General features: G+C 38.3%; 1 protein-coding gene across 1 annotated transcript; it reads left to right on the forward strand.

Moving 5' to 3' along the window:
* The first annotated feature begins 4,266 nt into the window (after positions 1-4,266).
* LOC6568238 lies at positions 4,267-6,944 on the forward strand. The gene is made up of 4 exons (XM_001994501.3): positions 4,267-4,702; positions 4,769-4,870; positions 4,925-5,121; positions 6,887-6,944. The coding sequence occupies exons 1-3, from the start codon at positions 4,343-4,345 to the stop codon at positions 5,117-5,119; spliced, it is 657 nt and encodes a 218-aa protein (XP_001994537.1). The 5' UTR covers positions 4,267-4,342; the 3' UTR covers positions 5,120-5,121; positions 6,887-6,944.
* The last annotated feature ends 10,171 nt before the right edge of the window (positions 6,945-17,115 follow it).

The following is a 17,115-nucleotide window of genomic DNA, read 5'->3' on the forward strand; positions in this document are numbered from 1 at the left end:
GGCATCGCTTTGTTGCACACAAGCACCCGGAATTTTGTGCCGACTCCTTTACTTTTCCTTGAGTACTTCTTCTTAAGACTGTATAAAATTACGCGGTTGGATAATTTACTAATAAAGCATTTCCAATTAGCGGATGTTCTTGACGTGCTTCGAACTCTGAACAATTGATTGACACAGACTTGGAAAACGAAATAAGCGGATATAGAAAGCTCGACTAGCAGATACCCATGTGTTCAGGGTAAGGAAATTTTAAAAAATTATTAATATTATGTCAAGGTATGACCTGATTAGAAAGATATAAAATTGTGAATTTATATTGATATTGATAATGAATAAAGAATATTATACGTAAGTGAAATAATCTTCATCTGCATTTGATATACGATAACTTATATTGTAACTCTGATAGCCTCATAGATCGATGAGTTCAGATAGACAGACTGACGGACATGTTCAAATTGACTCGGTAGTTGATGCTTAAAAAATAATGTGTACAACTTCATTATGTTCTTCAAATGGTTTAAGAAATGCAAGCAATAATAAACTATTTAAAGTAATAATATTTAGAACCAAATGTACTAACTCAATCTTGAATTTACTCTGCCCGCATGAAATTATCTGAAGTTTGCCAAAAACTAAGCACATGCTCTGTCTTGCAAAGATTTCAATTTGAGCGCTTAAGTTTTCCACAAAATGATCCCGACCAGGCACAAAATTTACTTTGAGCGAGTTAAGGTAAAAAGAAAGCAAATATCGCTGGTGACGGATTTTTTGAGTAAAAAATAAAATGAAAATGGAAGAGAGGGGCGAGGGAACAGCGAAGACTGGCTTACTGCTGCAAAAACGTTTCCTTTGATTTCGCTTCCTTTGCTAATTTTTATTTTCTTTTTTTTTTCGTCCCTCTTTTATGACAATTATAGCAGCCGCCTACATTTATCACTGCTGCAGCGCATTTGTCGACTTGCCTTATCCTGTTGGCACTTTTTTTGGCGTCCTTTGCAAAGCTGCAAGAGCGCTTACAGAAGTGAGTACTGTGAGAATTAAAACCCGTGTACCCCGACCTCTGAAAACTGAGATTGGCAATAGGGACTTGTCAAAGGGTTGCGCAGCAGCGAGCTGCGGAAACTGTCTTTTAATTAGTGTTTAATTGAATCGCCAACTGGAATTTTAATCGAAAATAGCAGCTCGCCAAAGTTGAGTTTAACTTTTCCGCACAGTTTGCATTGTATCTTGAGCCAAATTGCTTGTTTGCTTTACAAACTCAATGGGCTATTGATTGTCGCTCCACGAACCCATAAGTAGGGGCTTTTGTCTTAGTCAAGGGGATTAATTAAGCATTGTGCACTTAGTGTAGTAATCGTTCAAACTAATCAGTCCAAACCAATGCAATTCAATGAACAAAATGCTAAGCACACAATTGCAAGCACATTTGATGACCAAATAGATTAGAAAAAATTAAAAGTGAACTCTTGGCAAGTAAAGATTACATATATAGTATAAATCAAATATTGTGAGAATTACAGTTGAATTTCGGATTCGTTAAATTGAGTGAGAATAGGGAGAAATGGTTTTAAAGTGATTGGCATTCAATTTTATTTTGTTTTTTAAGGGAACAGAAGTCTTTAAGCATGGTAAATGTAAAGTAATTTGAAATGATACTTGAAATAAATTAATTTACATACTACATTAGATTAAAGCCCAACCAAATTAAGCCTTGAAATACCATTATTCCATTATATAATTATGCGAAAGTCTTTATTTCGTCGCGGTATTGAATAGAATACATACATTTATAAACTGAAGTGAGCTTTGTTATTAATTCTTTATATTGCATTACTTTTACCTAATTCCATTTTAAGCACTGTGCATGTTCTATGTTCTGTGCAACGGGCATCTTAATTGATTATAATTACTCACATGCCCTAATCTAATTCATCAAACGCTCACTGAGTGGCAATGGCATGCCTTTGGTCGTCTGACTATATAATTCAGAGAATACGCTTCATAATGAGCATAATGACGCAGGCGGCCACACGAATGCCGCAACTGCATTACCAAAGTAAAGTCAACAGCTGAGTCCTGTTCAACAGCAACGTTGCCCAGATCATTGACAAGAAACGTTAACTCAATTCGACGTACAGCTGCTGCACGTATAAATTGCGTGCTTATTATCAACAATAATTAATTGCATTCCACGCAGCAATGACCTGCACTCATACGCTGGACATGCTCTATGTATGAACAATATAGCATTGCCTAATGCACGTAGACATGGTTATTGAAACAGTACTTCATATGAATAAATAAACATGAATTTAAGCATTATTGCTTACTTGCTTAATACTTTTTTAGATCCTGAGTACTCATTTTTTATAAGTACATAGAATATCACATAATAGTAGAATATAGTATTATAGCCTAGAGTTCTTTAAAGTGAACTCAGCATAAGTTCACTTTTAAACTATTTTAACTTACAGATAAAACTGAGCTTTGTAGAATTTTCCATGTTAAGTGGCTAAATATATACAAAACACTACTACTTTCCAATAGTGAATGATGTTGTGTTGCATTGTTTTTGAACGCGTCTTAATCAAATGATTGAATGTATTCAATACACTGAGACTAATGAGCTACTTAACCGACTCTGCCACAATCAAAGCAGCAGTCAAGTTTATATTCCCGTAACTAATCAATGAATCAATTCAACTACAATTATAAATACCACATACATCGTGCAGGCATATTTGCAGTATGAATAATTAGGTTGAGTGCAATAGCAGGCCATAAACAGAATAATCAAGTGCATATCTGATGGGATCGCTTTTGTGGTATGCTTAAATGGCAGCGTCCATGGCGAAAATCTGACCGACGCATATCAAAGCATTTATTTTATTTAACTAAGCTAGATACAACAGATAGCGTAGCTTACCTTTTAGACCAGAAAAACTAAGTTACTATTCTATTAACATTTTTATAAGTAATAATTAATAAGCCATAATTGCTTTGTAATTGTACTTGACTCAAATTCACTTCTGTCTGCTTAAAAAATTTCCACTACAATGCCCAGCCCAGAAGCCGCAACATTATATATCTATTATTGTGAGAGTGTTTTTCATACATATTCTGCCGACTTAAAGAAAGATTATATTAGACAGCCACAAAGGCAAAGCGATTTAAAATATTCGCGGGATGAGTTGTGTGCTAAAAACATTGACGTAGACGTAGTATTTTACTTTCATTTGGCGGTTCCGAGTGCTCAGTCCCATAAATGATTTGAAATAATCCACATTCTTCTAGACTTTTGTCTGCTTACAAGTATTTTCGGGTGTTGCCCCAAAGGCGTGGCTGCCCCTGCCCCACCTATCACAAAAAGCAAAATGTAACGAGCGCAATTTAAAGGCAATAAAACCGAAGCAAAGACATAAAAAATACATCAGAGTCCTTATGCCATGCTACACACACACACACACGCATATACACACACTCACACATGTACATGTGTGTTGCCACTTTTGTTTTCGAAATAAATATTTCAATGTAAAAATGTTTAAAGCTGTGCGCATGAGAAATGTGAATATAATAATCCACGCCAGCAGCCAAGCACGGAAGGCAGCAAAGGATGCAGAGGACGCAGATGAGTTCATCTGGAAATCAGCGGAAATGGTCGTGCAGCCATTTTGTTTTGGGTAACAAATGTTGCCATTCTTTTGGGCCCGTCTCTTGTAATTGTGTGCCACACATGCTGTCATACATGCGGCTTTACAACACACACCGCCCCCTTTAGCTGCCCCATTCCCCCCACTCTTGACAGAGCCCCACGACACGGCAGCATAACAATAAAAAAAAGATTCACGCGCCTTAATGTCGGCAAGTTGACAACACGGAGTGTTAGCGGATTTACAACACCACCACAGCACACAGCACACAAAACCACAGCACCCACTCACACACACACACACACACACCACACATACACACTCAGGCAAAGATACTAAAGCCAAAGGATTTTTATTGTACTTACCATACAGTTTTGATTGATACATTTTGTATTTGGCATTTTAAAGGACAATTTCTTAAACATGACAAATTGTGCGGATTTGTGTCTGCAAGAATTTAAGAAATGTTTATATAAAATACAAAATACTTTATATCCAAAGTAAAGCTCCCTTCTGCTTTCTTCTTCAATAATATAAGCCGAATTGAATTAAGATTTTTAGTAGGCCAGTGTTAGAAAAATTCAAATTATATATGTGTATATCAAAAATCATTTCAGCACACCACAAACACACATTAACAAACACGTATATTAAAAATCGACTTAGAGAACACAGAAGACGCCGAGATGAATCGCATAGATACTACGATGGATGACATGGCCAATACAAAATTTCTGACACTTTACAGTAGTTTGATCAAACAGTTTACCGCCTCGACGGAGTTTACCAACACTGAAGTGGTATGCCTCCTCATCATATACTACAAATTCGTGCGGATTAATGGGCCGTCAGTAAAGCAAATGAAAAAGAAGCAGATTTACAACTTATTTCTGGTACTATTTCGGATCTACGATGTGAGTATTATAGAGCGTATACTGTTAAACATAACGGTAGATGTGATCCATGTCGGCCCGGAGGCCTGGATGAAGTTGTTCCAGGTGTTCTTGAGCAAGAACCTGGAGGAGCGCATGCAATTCGCATATAAGGTAGTACATACATATATATATAATACAAACTATATCTAAAATGTCTATATACCATTTATTTATCAGGTTTATACTACGTCCGGTGTGCTTAATCGTGAAACAGTTGGCATGGCCATTAACAATTTCTTTGTGGGTGAAGATGACGATGAGGTTAAAGAGTTGCAAGCGGTATGGATGCTATATGTACTAACTTTATATCATATTCAAGAGATCTTTTTGTAGGATATGACCGAATTTATATTCACCAAATTTGATTTGGACAAAGATGGCGTTATCTCTTATGAAGAATATTATGAGGTTGTTATTAATCAGCCTGCACTTTTGGAATTTTTGGGTCAAATATTCCCAGATGCTTCTGATATAACTGTTATTGCGTTTTGTACAAATATTGCAACGTTGTTTCCTAATCAAAATTAAGAGTAAGCCATTTAATTAATATCAAAAATGTGGCTTATATGAAACTTACATAATAACTGTGGGATTCGTGGAACTAAAGCTAGAGGATTGGGTATAGCAGGAAAATTGCAACAATTATGATTAATTATTGAAAATGCTGTGCAAATTATATTTATTTATATCTTTCCGAAAGCATTGAATGATCAAATTATTACAAAATGTATGTGTAGATTATACCTTCATCAAGTCTTGGCTTTAACATTAGTGTTCTTTGGCCTTGTTAAGAGCTTGAGAAAAGGGGGCATAATGAGGGAACCGCACAATGAAATGGTGGCAGCATATGCGCAGTCCTTTCGGAGCCCACTACATAAAGGACACAAGTGTATTAAATGGGCTTTTCGGCGAATTCTTTTACAGCTAAATGTGAAGTACTTTTCTATGAAGTATATGGAAAAGTTAAAATTGCCTTTCGAGCTGTTGTCTTCTTTTGTTTTTGTTAAAATGTGAGTGTGTGTAATTGTTTGTGTGTATTTTCTTGTTGTCGCCGTCATGTTCAACTCCTTTGGTAAATACCGTAATGGTGCTATGTGGGTATTTCTTTGTTTGTGTTTGTCTGTAGGCAGTGTTGAGCAGGCAGCATTTGTTTTGCGGCTTTATAAAGCAATTAAACCCGGCAACATATGTATGTGAGCGCTTTGCAGTTAAAACATACAATTCCATTACCCCCAAAACTTGCTGTAAGCGAAACATAATACGAAAATTTTTAATTAAATTTGGTGAATTATATTGAAGTGCTAGTATACAAGCTCTTAAAAATTAGTAAGAGCTATGACATATAATATATAATATATAATCAAACGCACACCATTAAAAGCTATCTTGATATTATTATAAAGTATATCAATAAATCCAATTGAAGTTCCTATTAATCCAAGTATTGAATAGCCAGGACAGAAAATGACATAATAAAATTGTTGAACCAAATAAAAAAGTTCTAAAATAGAGCAGCAATGAACAAAATTAAATGTTTGAAATTAATTCCGATCGTGTGCACTTCACAAATATTGACGTGGTCATATGCGTAGTTCTGTTTGCGCTCAACTGTGCGTATGAGTAACATAAGTGAAATATATACAAGCAAACGTTCTGTTCGTAAATGGAATTCCGCACAATTTTACACTCACTTTAAAGCGCATGTCCAGTGTGGGACAATCAAAGAAGCTGACCATTGAATGCGGTGGCAAGCGTATAAGCACAGTCAACGACATGCCTCATTAGGTCGTAAAAAAAATAATAATAAAATAAAAGGCTCAAAGGAAAATATGAAATGCTCCAACTGCCGCACAACGACCGCGACGTGCAGCCGTCTGAAAATCTTGACGTGATGAATGCGACCTCGCCAGTTTGAGGACCACTGGCCAGCTTCAGTTCATCACATGCTCGGCACTTGCCGTCAAGGGTTGTTCTTTTCTTTTTTTGTAGTTATTATTGTTGCTTCTGTGGGCTCTTCTGCATTAACACGCCGTCTCCTGTTGCATTTCAGTGGAAAAAGAGGAAACTGCGACTCAGTTGCGCGTGCTTCTGCATTTTCATCAACAGTTTTTTCGGCCTTATACGCTTGGCTTTGTGAGAGTATTTTTCTTAAAAAAAAAATAAAAAATGTTTTCACATTTATATTCTTAACACACACATAACCATATCAAACACAACCACATCACACACATTCCGTGCTGTTACTTTTTTATGAACTACTCTTATGTGTATTTTGTTCGGCTTTTTCTTTTGCAGCAGCAAATAATCTTATGAAGTTATACAGTCCACAAATAAATATAAATGTGATGAATAAAGATGTACTTTTCTCAGTTCTCAAAATACAACATTTAATTAAAATGAACAAAATTGGAAATGGTCATTAAAGATTATGTTTTATTTATTGTGATGTGGATTTAAATCTATTGTTCGTGAAATGTATATATTAACTAAATGAAAATCAATAAAATAATTTGTATATATCATATATTGAATATTCAGTATTCTTTGGCAATAGATAGATGCATAAGTAAACAATTCATATCATAAAAATAAAAACAAATTACCTTTTTAGAATTCAAAGAGCTCTGAAGGCAGAGCCTAATGCGCTGATGCCTGTAGGAAACCAGCGCAGGAAAATCCGATTTACATGCGCGGGGCTGGATGGCATTACTTCTAACGATGATAATAATAATCAGATTGCCATAACGTCATCCTCTAGAATACACATAGAGAGACAACGAGTGTCTGCCAGCGACCTGGAATCATTTTGATTGTCACATTGTCATCATCTGCATATTAAGTACAAGTGATTACACTTCCACGTGTTCCCCGGATTCAAGAGAACCAACACATAGAGTTAGATACACTCATATTGTTACGGAGGAGGGATACAAAAAACTGTACATACATATGTCCTTGGGGGGCGGACTGCTGATGGTGATGTGATGTGTACAGCATTGAAATTTCGGCATTTAAATCTAACCAAGCAAAAGCGAAACAGAAACGTGCCACGAAACCCACCTCCACCAAACACAAAGGCAAATGTCGGCGAGTATCTGTTAGATATACATGCATACATATGTAAGTATCTTTTGTTAACGAGCACACAACCCAGGCGATGTGCGGGCAAATGTAAATGCCTTGCAAGCTTTGAAATCAAATCAATGTGTTTGATAAAAGAAACAACATAAGAGTTAGGGCCTGGTTGGGGGTTGCTGGAGGCAGTTGGATCTACAACAATAGCAGTATGTCTATGGGCTGAGAGTCAAAAGCGGAATTCATTTGTGACACGTGAAGTCTTTTGATTTTCCGCAACTTTGTCATTGTGTGACCGAAGGTTGCGTTGCTGCAAATGATGCAATTATCAATTGATCGATTTTAAACGCCAGTAGCCAATTACTTCAGTAGAAAGTGTAAAAAGTAAATAAGGTATTTGAATCGGTAAAGAAAATCGAAATTAGATAGTGAAACACTAGTTTTAAAACAGCAAAATAAGAATTTGTTAGTTCCGAAAGTCTGGCAGATATATTTTATACCAATTCCTGAATATATTTCAAAATATAAGCAATTGTATTCATTCACCCTATTTCGCCAGCAGAAACAGATTATAAAAAAATTTTCCATTTAAATTGAATGAATTAAATACACTTTACACACACACCGCAGTAAAGCGTATAAATTGATTTTTCAATTTAAATAATTGTTTGGAAACCTTAAAGCCATGAACCGACTAGGCGAACTGACCTTTAATATAACGGTTTATTGGTAAGCTGCAAACACAGTGGCACATTTGCCTATGCTAATCTGGACTGTGGCTCCGTTGCTGCAACAGCATAGCAAACCACATCCCTTCCAAACATGCCCGCAAAGCCAACAGCGTCTGCAGTCTCCATCTCTGTTCCTGTCTCCTTCTCGGATTCCATTTCGATAGCATCGACATTAAACTGTAAATCCGCAGCAGCAATTGCCGCATGTAATGCTGATGTTGGCATTTTACGGCTACTTCGACTGGTGCTGCTACTGCTGCTGGTGCTACTGGTGCGACTGGTGCTGCTGTCATGGGCCCATGTTTTGCCACTGCAGCGACACCTTATGTGGCAACAGGCAATGCCCCACAACACTCCCATCTACCCCGTGACCCTTTAAGTTTGCATGGCAGCCAACTGCACTAAAGAGCGTTGCATCAGCTGCCTTTGCCTCTTGTCTGCTGGTGCTTCTGCGATCGGTTGCCAGTTGTACTGTGTATTTTTGCATTGTCGCCATCGTCAGCGCCACAGCAGCAACAACAGCAGCATGGAGGGCAACCATAAAATCCTTTGCAATCAGTTGCATACAACAAACACTTCTGCTGCTGCTTTCTCCCAAAACCACATGACCGAAGTGTGTGTGCCGTTTACACACAATACACACACACACACACGCACGCACTTCACATTGCACACACAAGCAATCCAAGCCCGTTGCTGTTGTCATGTCGCCTCTGCTGCCTGTGCAACTCCTGCTCCAACAGCATCTTCAACAAGCTGCCAGCGCAATCGGGCTACATCCAAAGTATATTTTACAGTCTCTGTATACGTCTGCTCTCTCTCTCTCTCTTTCTCTGCGTATTGCTGTATCCCCCTGTTTTATGCTCATCCTGATTGCCCTTATAGTACGACCTTTGCAACACTACAATCTTGTTGTGGTTGTTGTTGCTGATTTTGCTGTTGCTGCTTTTCCTGCGTTCAAACAATTTCCAAATTCTCACAATTGGCTTTTGTGCAATTTACAGCCACCTCGTGCTTAAAAATAATTTCACATATTCAAGTTTTAGCTTCGACAATACACACAGAGATAGTGAGAAATGCAGAAGGAGAAAGAGGTTAAAATATGGAGCTCTGTTAACACTCCTAAATATAACAATTGAATTACTAAATGAAAATCAGAGCCATAGAGAGAGAGGGAGCGAGAGCTGTGTGGTTAGACTAATAATTCAAAGGCAAAAATGTTTAAAGTTTTCTTGCTTAGTGTGTGGTATTGTATATATTGTATATTTGTTCATTGCTTTCAATTTGCCTTAATAAGTTTAGGTTTCATCAATGAAAACTGAAAACTAAATAAGAAACTTTAAATCTGGATAAAATGCTAAGCCATACGTATATTTAAAACATTCTCATAACCTACATTTCAATTAAAATGTATAACTAATAATACTCGAAAATACTAATTTGATTAGTTGAAAGCCATACCAAATATTTAACTCCAGGTAAAAAGAATGGCAAACTGTCTGGTTTAAGATTAATTCGCAGACAATTGAGAACTGACAAAAAGCAAGAGCTTGAATCAGAGCTGTGATACACATCCCACATACAGCAACACAAAGCCATCACAGATTCGCCCCTTGAGCCCAACAAACGGACGGATATAGAATGTCAAATTCAATGGCATAAAAGAAAGAGCCAGCTTTTTGAATATTTAGCAAAAATGTCACACATCCAAATAGAAACAAAAATAAACAAATAGAAATTCTACTGACCGAAATGCAGTGAAAAAATTTTGGAACGCTCAAACTGCTAGCGGCATTTCCAATGTCACTTTTGTAAAAATGTCGAAATTTTTGTGCGCTTTCCAAAATATCACAACATCCGGCATGCCACATGCACTTGGCAAGGATTCTGGTTTACGCACACATTCACAGACACGCACACACGCATTCAAATGTAGGTCCTGGAAGCGTCTAACCGCAACCGCGCTTACTGTGCTGTGGCGCCCCCGGTCATATTCAGTTCGGTTGTTAATCGGAACATGAACTGAGTGAGCAGAAATACTATAGAAATACCAGAAACCAGAGCTGCTCTGTTAGCTAGTAAATAAATAAAAAACAAAGGTAGATCAAATTAAAAAAAAAAAAATAAGACGTGGCAAGACGTGCTCGTATTTCATTTCTTAAGTGGCAAACGTTTACCAAGTAATTATTATTTGACAACAATTCAGCAAGTTAAGACCGTAATTAGTACCATCTTTCGGAAGACAACAAAACGGCAGATGCCGACGAACATGAAAGCAACAGCCACTTCTGTATAACTGTATAACCTGCTCGTACCCTCCTCCAGCTGCTGCACCTTTTCTGGGACACTGCTAACAATGGTTGAAAACAAAGAGAGAGAGTTTCGAATCAGTTGCAGTTGCAATTATAATTTCAATTTTACGATTTTCGAAGAATATTTGTGCTTTGGCCAAAGCAACAATATAGCTGCTGCTCTCTGCCCCAATCCCCACTCCTCCTGACTCCCTCTTCTACTCTCCTCGACTCTGCTGCCTGCTCCTTATGCGCGCTGTGTGCTCTGAAGAGCTCAGCAACTAATTTCAGTTGCACAAAACAAAGGCACAAAACATAAGGAGCTGTAGCTGCTCAGAACGGACGTGGCCCAGCATTGTTGAGTCATTTATACCGAGCTATATTATTTTTATATTTTTGTTTTCTATTTTGTATACTTAATTAGTGTATATAACCACAAAAGTTGCATTGAATGCTACTCGAGTGCAATCAAAGTTATTAGATGCGCCCCAAAGCAGCAGGGAACAGCAGTTGGCAAGAGGAGTACTTCTTTAGTTAAGTATTTTTCAATCAAAACACAAACTATATATTTGAAAAATAGCACAGAAACTGAGTGCTCCTTCTATTTTCAGTACATCAATTGTTTGGCTTTATTCCAACTATGTTTTTTTCAGTCTACATAAATCATGAAAACATACTGCAATTAGTTTTTAAAATGTTGTAATGTGATTTAAAGATAAACAAACATTTTCTAGTTATGTTGTATTTCTAACTATGCATTAAATATATATAAAAATAATTAAATTTGTCGATTTCCTAAGATCTTTAGATCTGTAATGTAATTGTTTCCGCGCAAAACTTGTAAGTTCTCTACCAACTATCACTACTATGCGAAGCAGCAGAAAAACAGCTTCAAACTTTTCGATTACTTACAAAGTCTGCATATACACATATATATGTATATATATATATAAATAGTCAGTCAGTCTATATATATATATATATATCGGTGGCCGCCAATTGATGCTCCACGGTGCCCAGCTGGCAGTAGGGCAATATGCGCGCCCACTCAAGGGGCAGAAAGATGTGGGGTGTGGGGCTGGTCGCGTTTTAAAACCCCAGCAAGCTTACCAATAAAATTAAAAGTTTGGCTGCATGCACAGATTTTGCTTTTTATTGAAACTAGAAAATGCGATAATATTGCGCAGGCAGCCGCGATGCTGCCGAGTCCAGTGTGCTCGATAGCCGGACAGGACGTGGTCCATGCGCTAAAGTTTTGATTGCCAATAAGGAATTACAGGTGATAAGACAGCATAATCTGCCACGTTCCACAGTTGCTGCAGCAACACAGAGCAACAGACAACACCCACAGGTCATGGCAAGCTGCATGGCTACCTAGAAAATTGTGTTGGAACTTATTTACCTATTTTATCATTACATTATTATTTTGAAGTGCTCTTAGCCACCAGTTGATTTAGTGTCAGGTAAAAGCTCGTGTCGATTCTGAAAATTACGTGGGTTCGATTTGACAGCCACCCGAAATACTCAAAAGAAATCGGAAAGGTTTCGTTAATTTAGTTGTTCGAAGAAAAGTTTAAGTAACTGCTGATTAAAGTGAAATATTTGAACTATATTGCATTCTCCAAATTGTAGCCAATTAGCACTTAAATCACACAGTAATCAGCCTTAAAATTGGAATGACCTTTGCACGACTAAAACAAAGCATAGTTCGTGGACTTGTGGACCTAAAATTCGGTTCAAAGAAGTTTTTCGATTAATAAAACTTGTCTATTTCGGCAGAGAAGTATACAATATTGTAATAAATATCTCGCTTTTATAAAACAAAATGGCTTAAGGTACTCAGACATCAATGCACGTTGTAATAACTTTAAATAAAATTCATTTTGAATTGGCTTATGCATTCCCGTGTATAAGCGTATCAGTATCTTTGCTGAAGGGCACAACACACTGGTGTAAGTTGCAACTTGCTGCAAGTCTTGGCTACCTTTCAAGGAATTCAAAATAAAACGTTGGCCGAAAACTGTTTGTAAAGTTAAAGTTAAATAGTTCTGGAACAGTATGCAGATCACCTTGGCAGCAATGTGAAGAGAAAATAAGTACCAAATTATTTACCTGAGTCCTTTTTTGTGAGTTGACAAATTAATTAATATCGCCAGGCCAAAAGGACCAATCGCAGCCAGGAAATGGAACACTTGGCAACTAGCGTTAGTTACAGCTGCGACCAGGCCAGAAATTTATCAGCTGGCAGCAAGTGTAATAATTTCGAAAGCTATTTATAAAAATTAATTTGAAAGTTAAGTTTTGCAACAAGAAGCAAACGGGACGAGGGGCAGACAGGGCGTATGAGTGACCTGATTTTGAGTTTCATCTGCATTTAATTACAAAAAGGGATGTGCTGCCAAAAGCAGCGCCAACTACAAAGTCAACGCAAACAAATTTCAATAATAAAACTCAGTCCGCACCCTACTCAACTAATCTGCCCAATTTGAAGGGCCTTTGACGCAACGAAAAAGGAAAAGCCAGCGTAAAATGTCAACAAAACTATTTTTAGCTCACTAAGGAGAAGATGTAATTGCGCCTTCTATATAATTACGAATACTTGCAACAAATTACACACAAATGCAACCCATGGGGAAAACCACAGCTCCAAGTATACTTTAAGCCATAGCTTGGCACTGATACAACAATAGAACAAGTTTCTATCTAATTCTTACTAAATAAGTACAAATAATAAAATATTCTAAACTCTTATTCGATTGTGCCAGTCAGAAAGGACACTTTCTACTAAACATGAATCGATATCATAACCAATGATTTTTTATTTCACTTTACTTCATTTTCTACTTACAAATATTTGTAATATGAAACCAGACTTTTAAAAGATGAAACCAAAAATGTTATAAATGCAAAATAAATCAAAAAAAAAAGTTGGTTATAGGCAAGGACATGTCGACTCTAATCTTAACGAGCCAAAAAAGAGCTGGGAGTCAGTTGCTTTTAAAAAGGACCGTAAAGGAACAACCCCAGCTAAGCTGTGGCAAGAATGAGCTTGGAGTGGCACAAAAGAATAATTGTTTTTGCGACTAGGTCAGCAATGGCACCCACGCCACTTCGCCGCCATCTCAGAGCCCGTTGTCAGCGCGTAAAGAGAGAGACAGGGAGACAAAGAGTGAGTGAGGGGGACAATGAAGCGGGTAGTAGAAAGCTAGTCAAATCCAAATGAACGAGTGCTGGGGTCGCAGTGCGACATTCGTTGTTGTCGTTGTTGTTGCTGTTGTTGTTGCTGTTGTTGCTGTTGTTGCTGTCGCTGCTGAAGGCGTTAGCAGAGCTGAAGAGTCACACTATGCAGCTGTGCCAAATACCCGACTCACGAGAGTGGCAGCGAACGAGAGTGAGGCAGAGGGAGAGGCAGTGGCAATGGTGGGAGGACCGAGTAGCACGCGTTGCTATCAAAACAATGAGGAATAATTAAAATTTACCCTCAAGCAATTTGCAAGCGCGGCGGAAGTAGCTGCTAGACGGACGAGATGGTGACCAACAACTGGGAGGGTGCAGCGCTACGCAAAGTCCGACGAGACTCAAATGCCACAAAAGTGGCGAAGCAGCGGGGCGTGCAACGTCACATGCTCATAAATTAATTAATGTTTACTGAAGTATTGGGCGTTGCAGCACAGCATTAAATTGTTGCTAGTCTGCCATACGTATGCAATGGCATTGCAGCAAATAACGCATATTTTATAGCTAGCAGAAGCCCCATTTATACTGATAAGATTGGTTTTCTTAATATACATTTTTGCTTGTCCATTTAATATTTCGTGTTGCCAAGATTCCTGCCTATGCCTCGATAGCAACTATATGAATTAACTTCAAATAACTTAATTAAATTAAACCATTTAGTCACATTTTCGCTATACAATGTAAAATCTTCTCTTCATAGTTAGTTAGGACTTGCGCCATGAATGAAAATTTAACACTCCGCATTATTCAAAGTGTTATACACAGTTACAGCTTATACATCAGCAGACAGGAGCTAATTTTGAGATTAATGAGAATTAACTTTTCTGAAACTGGACCTTAATTCGATATTTAAAAAAATGCTCCTTAAGCACTGAACATATTTTGAAAATTTCCTTAAGAATCTGACCCATCGGATAAGATATTCTCTTATGAATTATTGCTTCAGCAGAACATAAAACGAATTTTTTATGTCACTCATAAAAGCCCCTTAGACGGGTTAGTTATATTCGCACAAATAATGCTCTGTAATTATGCTCGACTTTGATGGGGTTAGGCCATGATTAAATTTGTCAATTTCAATGAAAGTTAACAGCATATAAAATGCTCAAAAAACATATGATAATAAAAAACCAACTAGAGAGCTGCGAAAGCTGAACTTTCACGCAGGCTCACCGCGGCAAAAGTTGGCCACATCCTTTGAAGCTCGCCAATAATCCCGCAAAACCGAGTGCTTAACTTTTTCAAACGACTTTTTGTATCATAAGGCAATTTTTTTTACTCAATGTTTTTGCCATTCAGCACAAAGTTAAAATGTCAACGAAGTCTGATCGCGCCCCACCCGAAACTAACAACACCAGAGCAAACAAGAGCAACAACAAACAGTAGATGCTGCTGTCATCAGTGTGATGGATAGATTGATGCATGGATGGATGAATGGCCGGTACAGTAAGCAAACAGTTTGTTTTGGGAGCTGAGATGGTCACTGAGGTTGAGGCTTTTCACTGATACTGATACAGCAACTGAATCTGTGTAAACAGACACATTCACACCATATACATGGTAATAGCATATTGAACACTAGCTCTAAATGAGCGCCTACAATTAGTTCAACAATGAACTTTGCACAGGTTCAGGGGGCAGAGGAAAATATTCGAAAAGATTGTTCCCATATTAAATATATAGTAAATTGCATAATCCCAATAGTAAATCATAAATCTATTCACATGTTTTGAATTGTGTTCAATAATATAAATTATGAAAAAGTAATGAGAGATTCTGAGATTCTTTGCTTAAACTTGTATAGCAAATATTGAGTCAATATTGAATAGCCTGGTCTCTAAGGGTATGGAATCTTCGTTGTGGCCTAGGCACAAAGACTAAATTGTTTACCATAAGGCTTATTCATTTAATATATCTGGCTCACAATCTATCTTACCGCCCATTGTTGTTGAGTAAACGCACGTATTTATCACATTATTTTATATACACATACGCATACAGCATATGCACAGCTTCTTGTGACTCTTGAGTTTCTTTCGGCTTTATTTGTTGTAACAATATTAGTTTTGTGCATTTATTTGCTGGTGCAAATAAGCGGAACTCCCCGAATACCGCCCACAGCAAAAAACATTTTTTGTTTTGCGTTTGCAATGAGCTTCTAAGTCCGAGGGTCCGACCCGGTCGCTAGCATCCTGTCGAGATTTTTGCGCTTGGCAGCTACGGAAACAAGATTAATGCAATTGGGAAATCTAACATTGGATATTTGCCATTGCTTCTACTATGTTTGCGATACATGCACACATACATACATATATACAAACATTCATATCTTTATATGTAAGATTATGTTAATATGTATTAGATTGTATTCAAGTATTGCTGTACCGAAAATATATTGAATCAACAGCTATCGGCTCAGGGGGTAGTTCGACCGATATATATTGCTATTTCATGCACCATGGACGACGGAGGCACATTGGCATCGGTATTCGTCAATGCTTCGCTCAGTGGCGAGCAACTGGACATGGTTGTGCAGTGGCTAGCCATGGTGCTGAATCCACTACTGCTCCTCGTTGCTGCTGGGGTCCGATTTGAGCTTGACACGCAATTTGCTCAGCATTACATTTTATGTGCTGTTATTATCGCTGCTGCTGCTATTATTGCTGCTCTGCTCAATCTTGTTGTTGTTGTCACTGGTCTTGTTGTTTTTGGAGCCAGTTGTCTGCTTAGCATCGCTGCTGTCGCCCCCGCTGCTCTTACTGCCATTGCTGCCACTGCTACTCTCCTCAGGCTCCGATGTCTGATTTTTTCGCCGCTTGCTTTTGAGCTGCACGGCCGCCTTGACGTTGGCGGGTCGCTTGCGCGTCTTGGGTTTGCGTGCCGCACGTCGCTTTCTGCGCATGGTCGCCACGGCCATGGTCGTTGAAGTCATCGCTGTTGCTGCTGTCGTCGCTGCTAGTTGTCCAGTTGGTGGCGCTGCTGCTGCTACTGCTGCTCGTCTCCGCCGGCAGGCAGCGATGTTGGACGCGTGTCACGTTGCGTTTGGGATGACGTGTGCGCAACCGGATTGCATCCTGGCGGCGCGCTTCCTCTAGCACCGTCTTCCAGTGCTTGCCCGAGGAAGAGCAGACACCGGTGCTGGTACTGGGTCCCATAACCATATAACTAGCCAGTAAACCGACTGATGCTG

The sequence above is a fragment of the Drosophila grimshawi genome, unplaced genomic scaffold (genome assembly GCF_018153295.1).
Source record: "Drosophila grimshawi isolate 15287-2541.00 unplaced genomic scaffold, ASM1815329v1 contig_311, whole genome shotgun sequence".
Classification (NCBI taxonomy): domain Eukaryota; kingdom Metazoa; phylum Arthropoda; class Insecta; order Diptera; family Drosophilidae; genus Drosophila; species Drosophila grimshawi.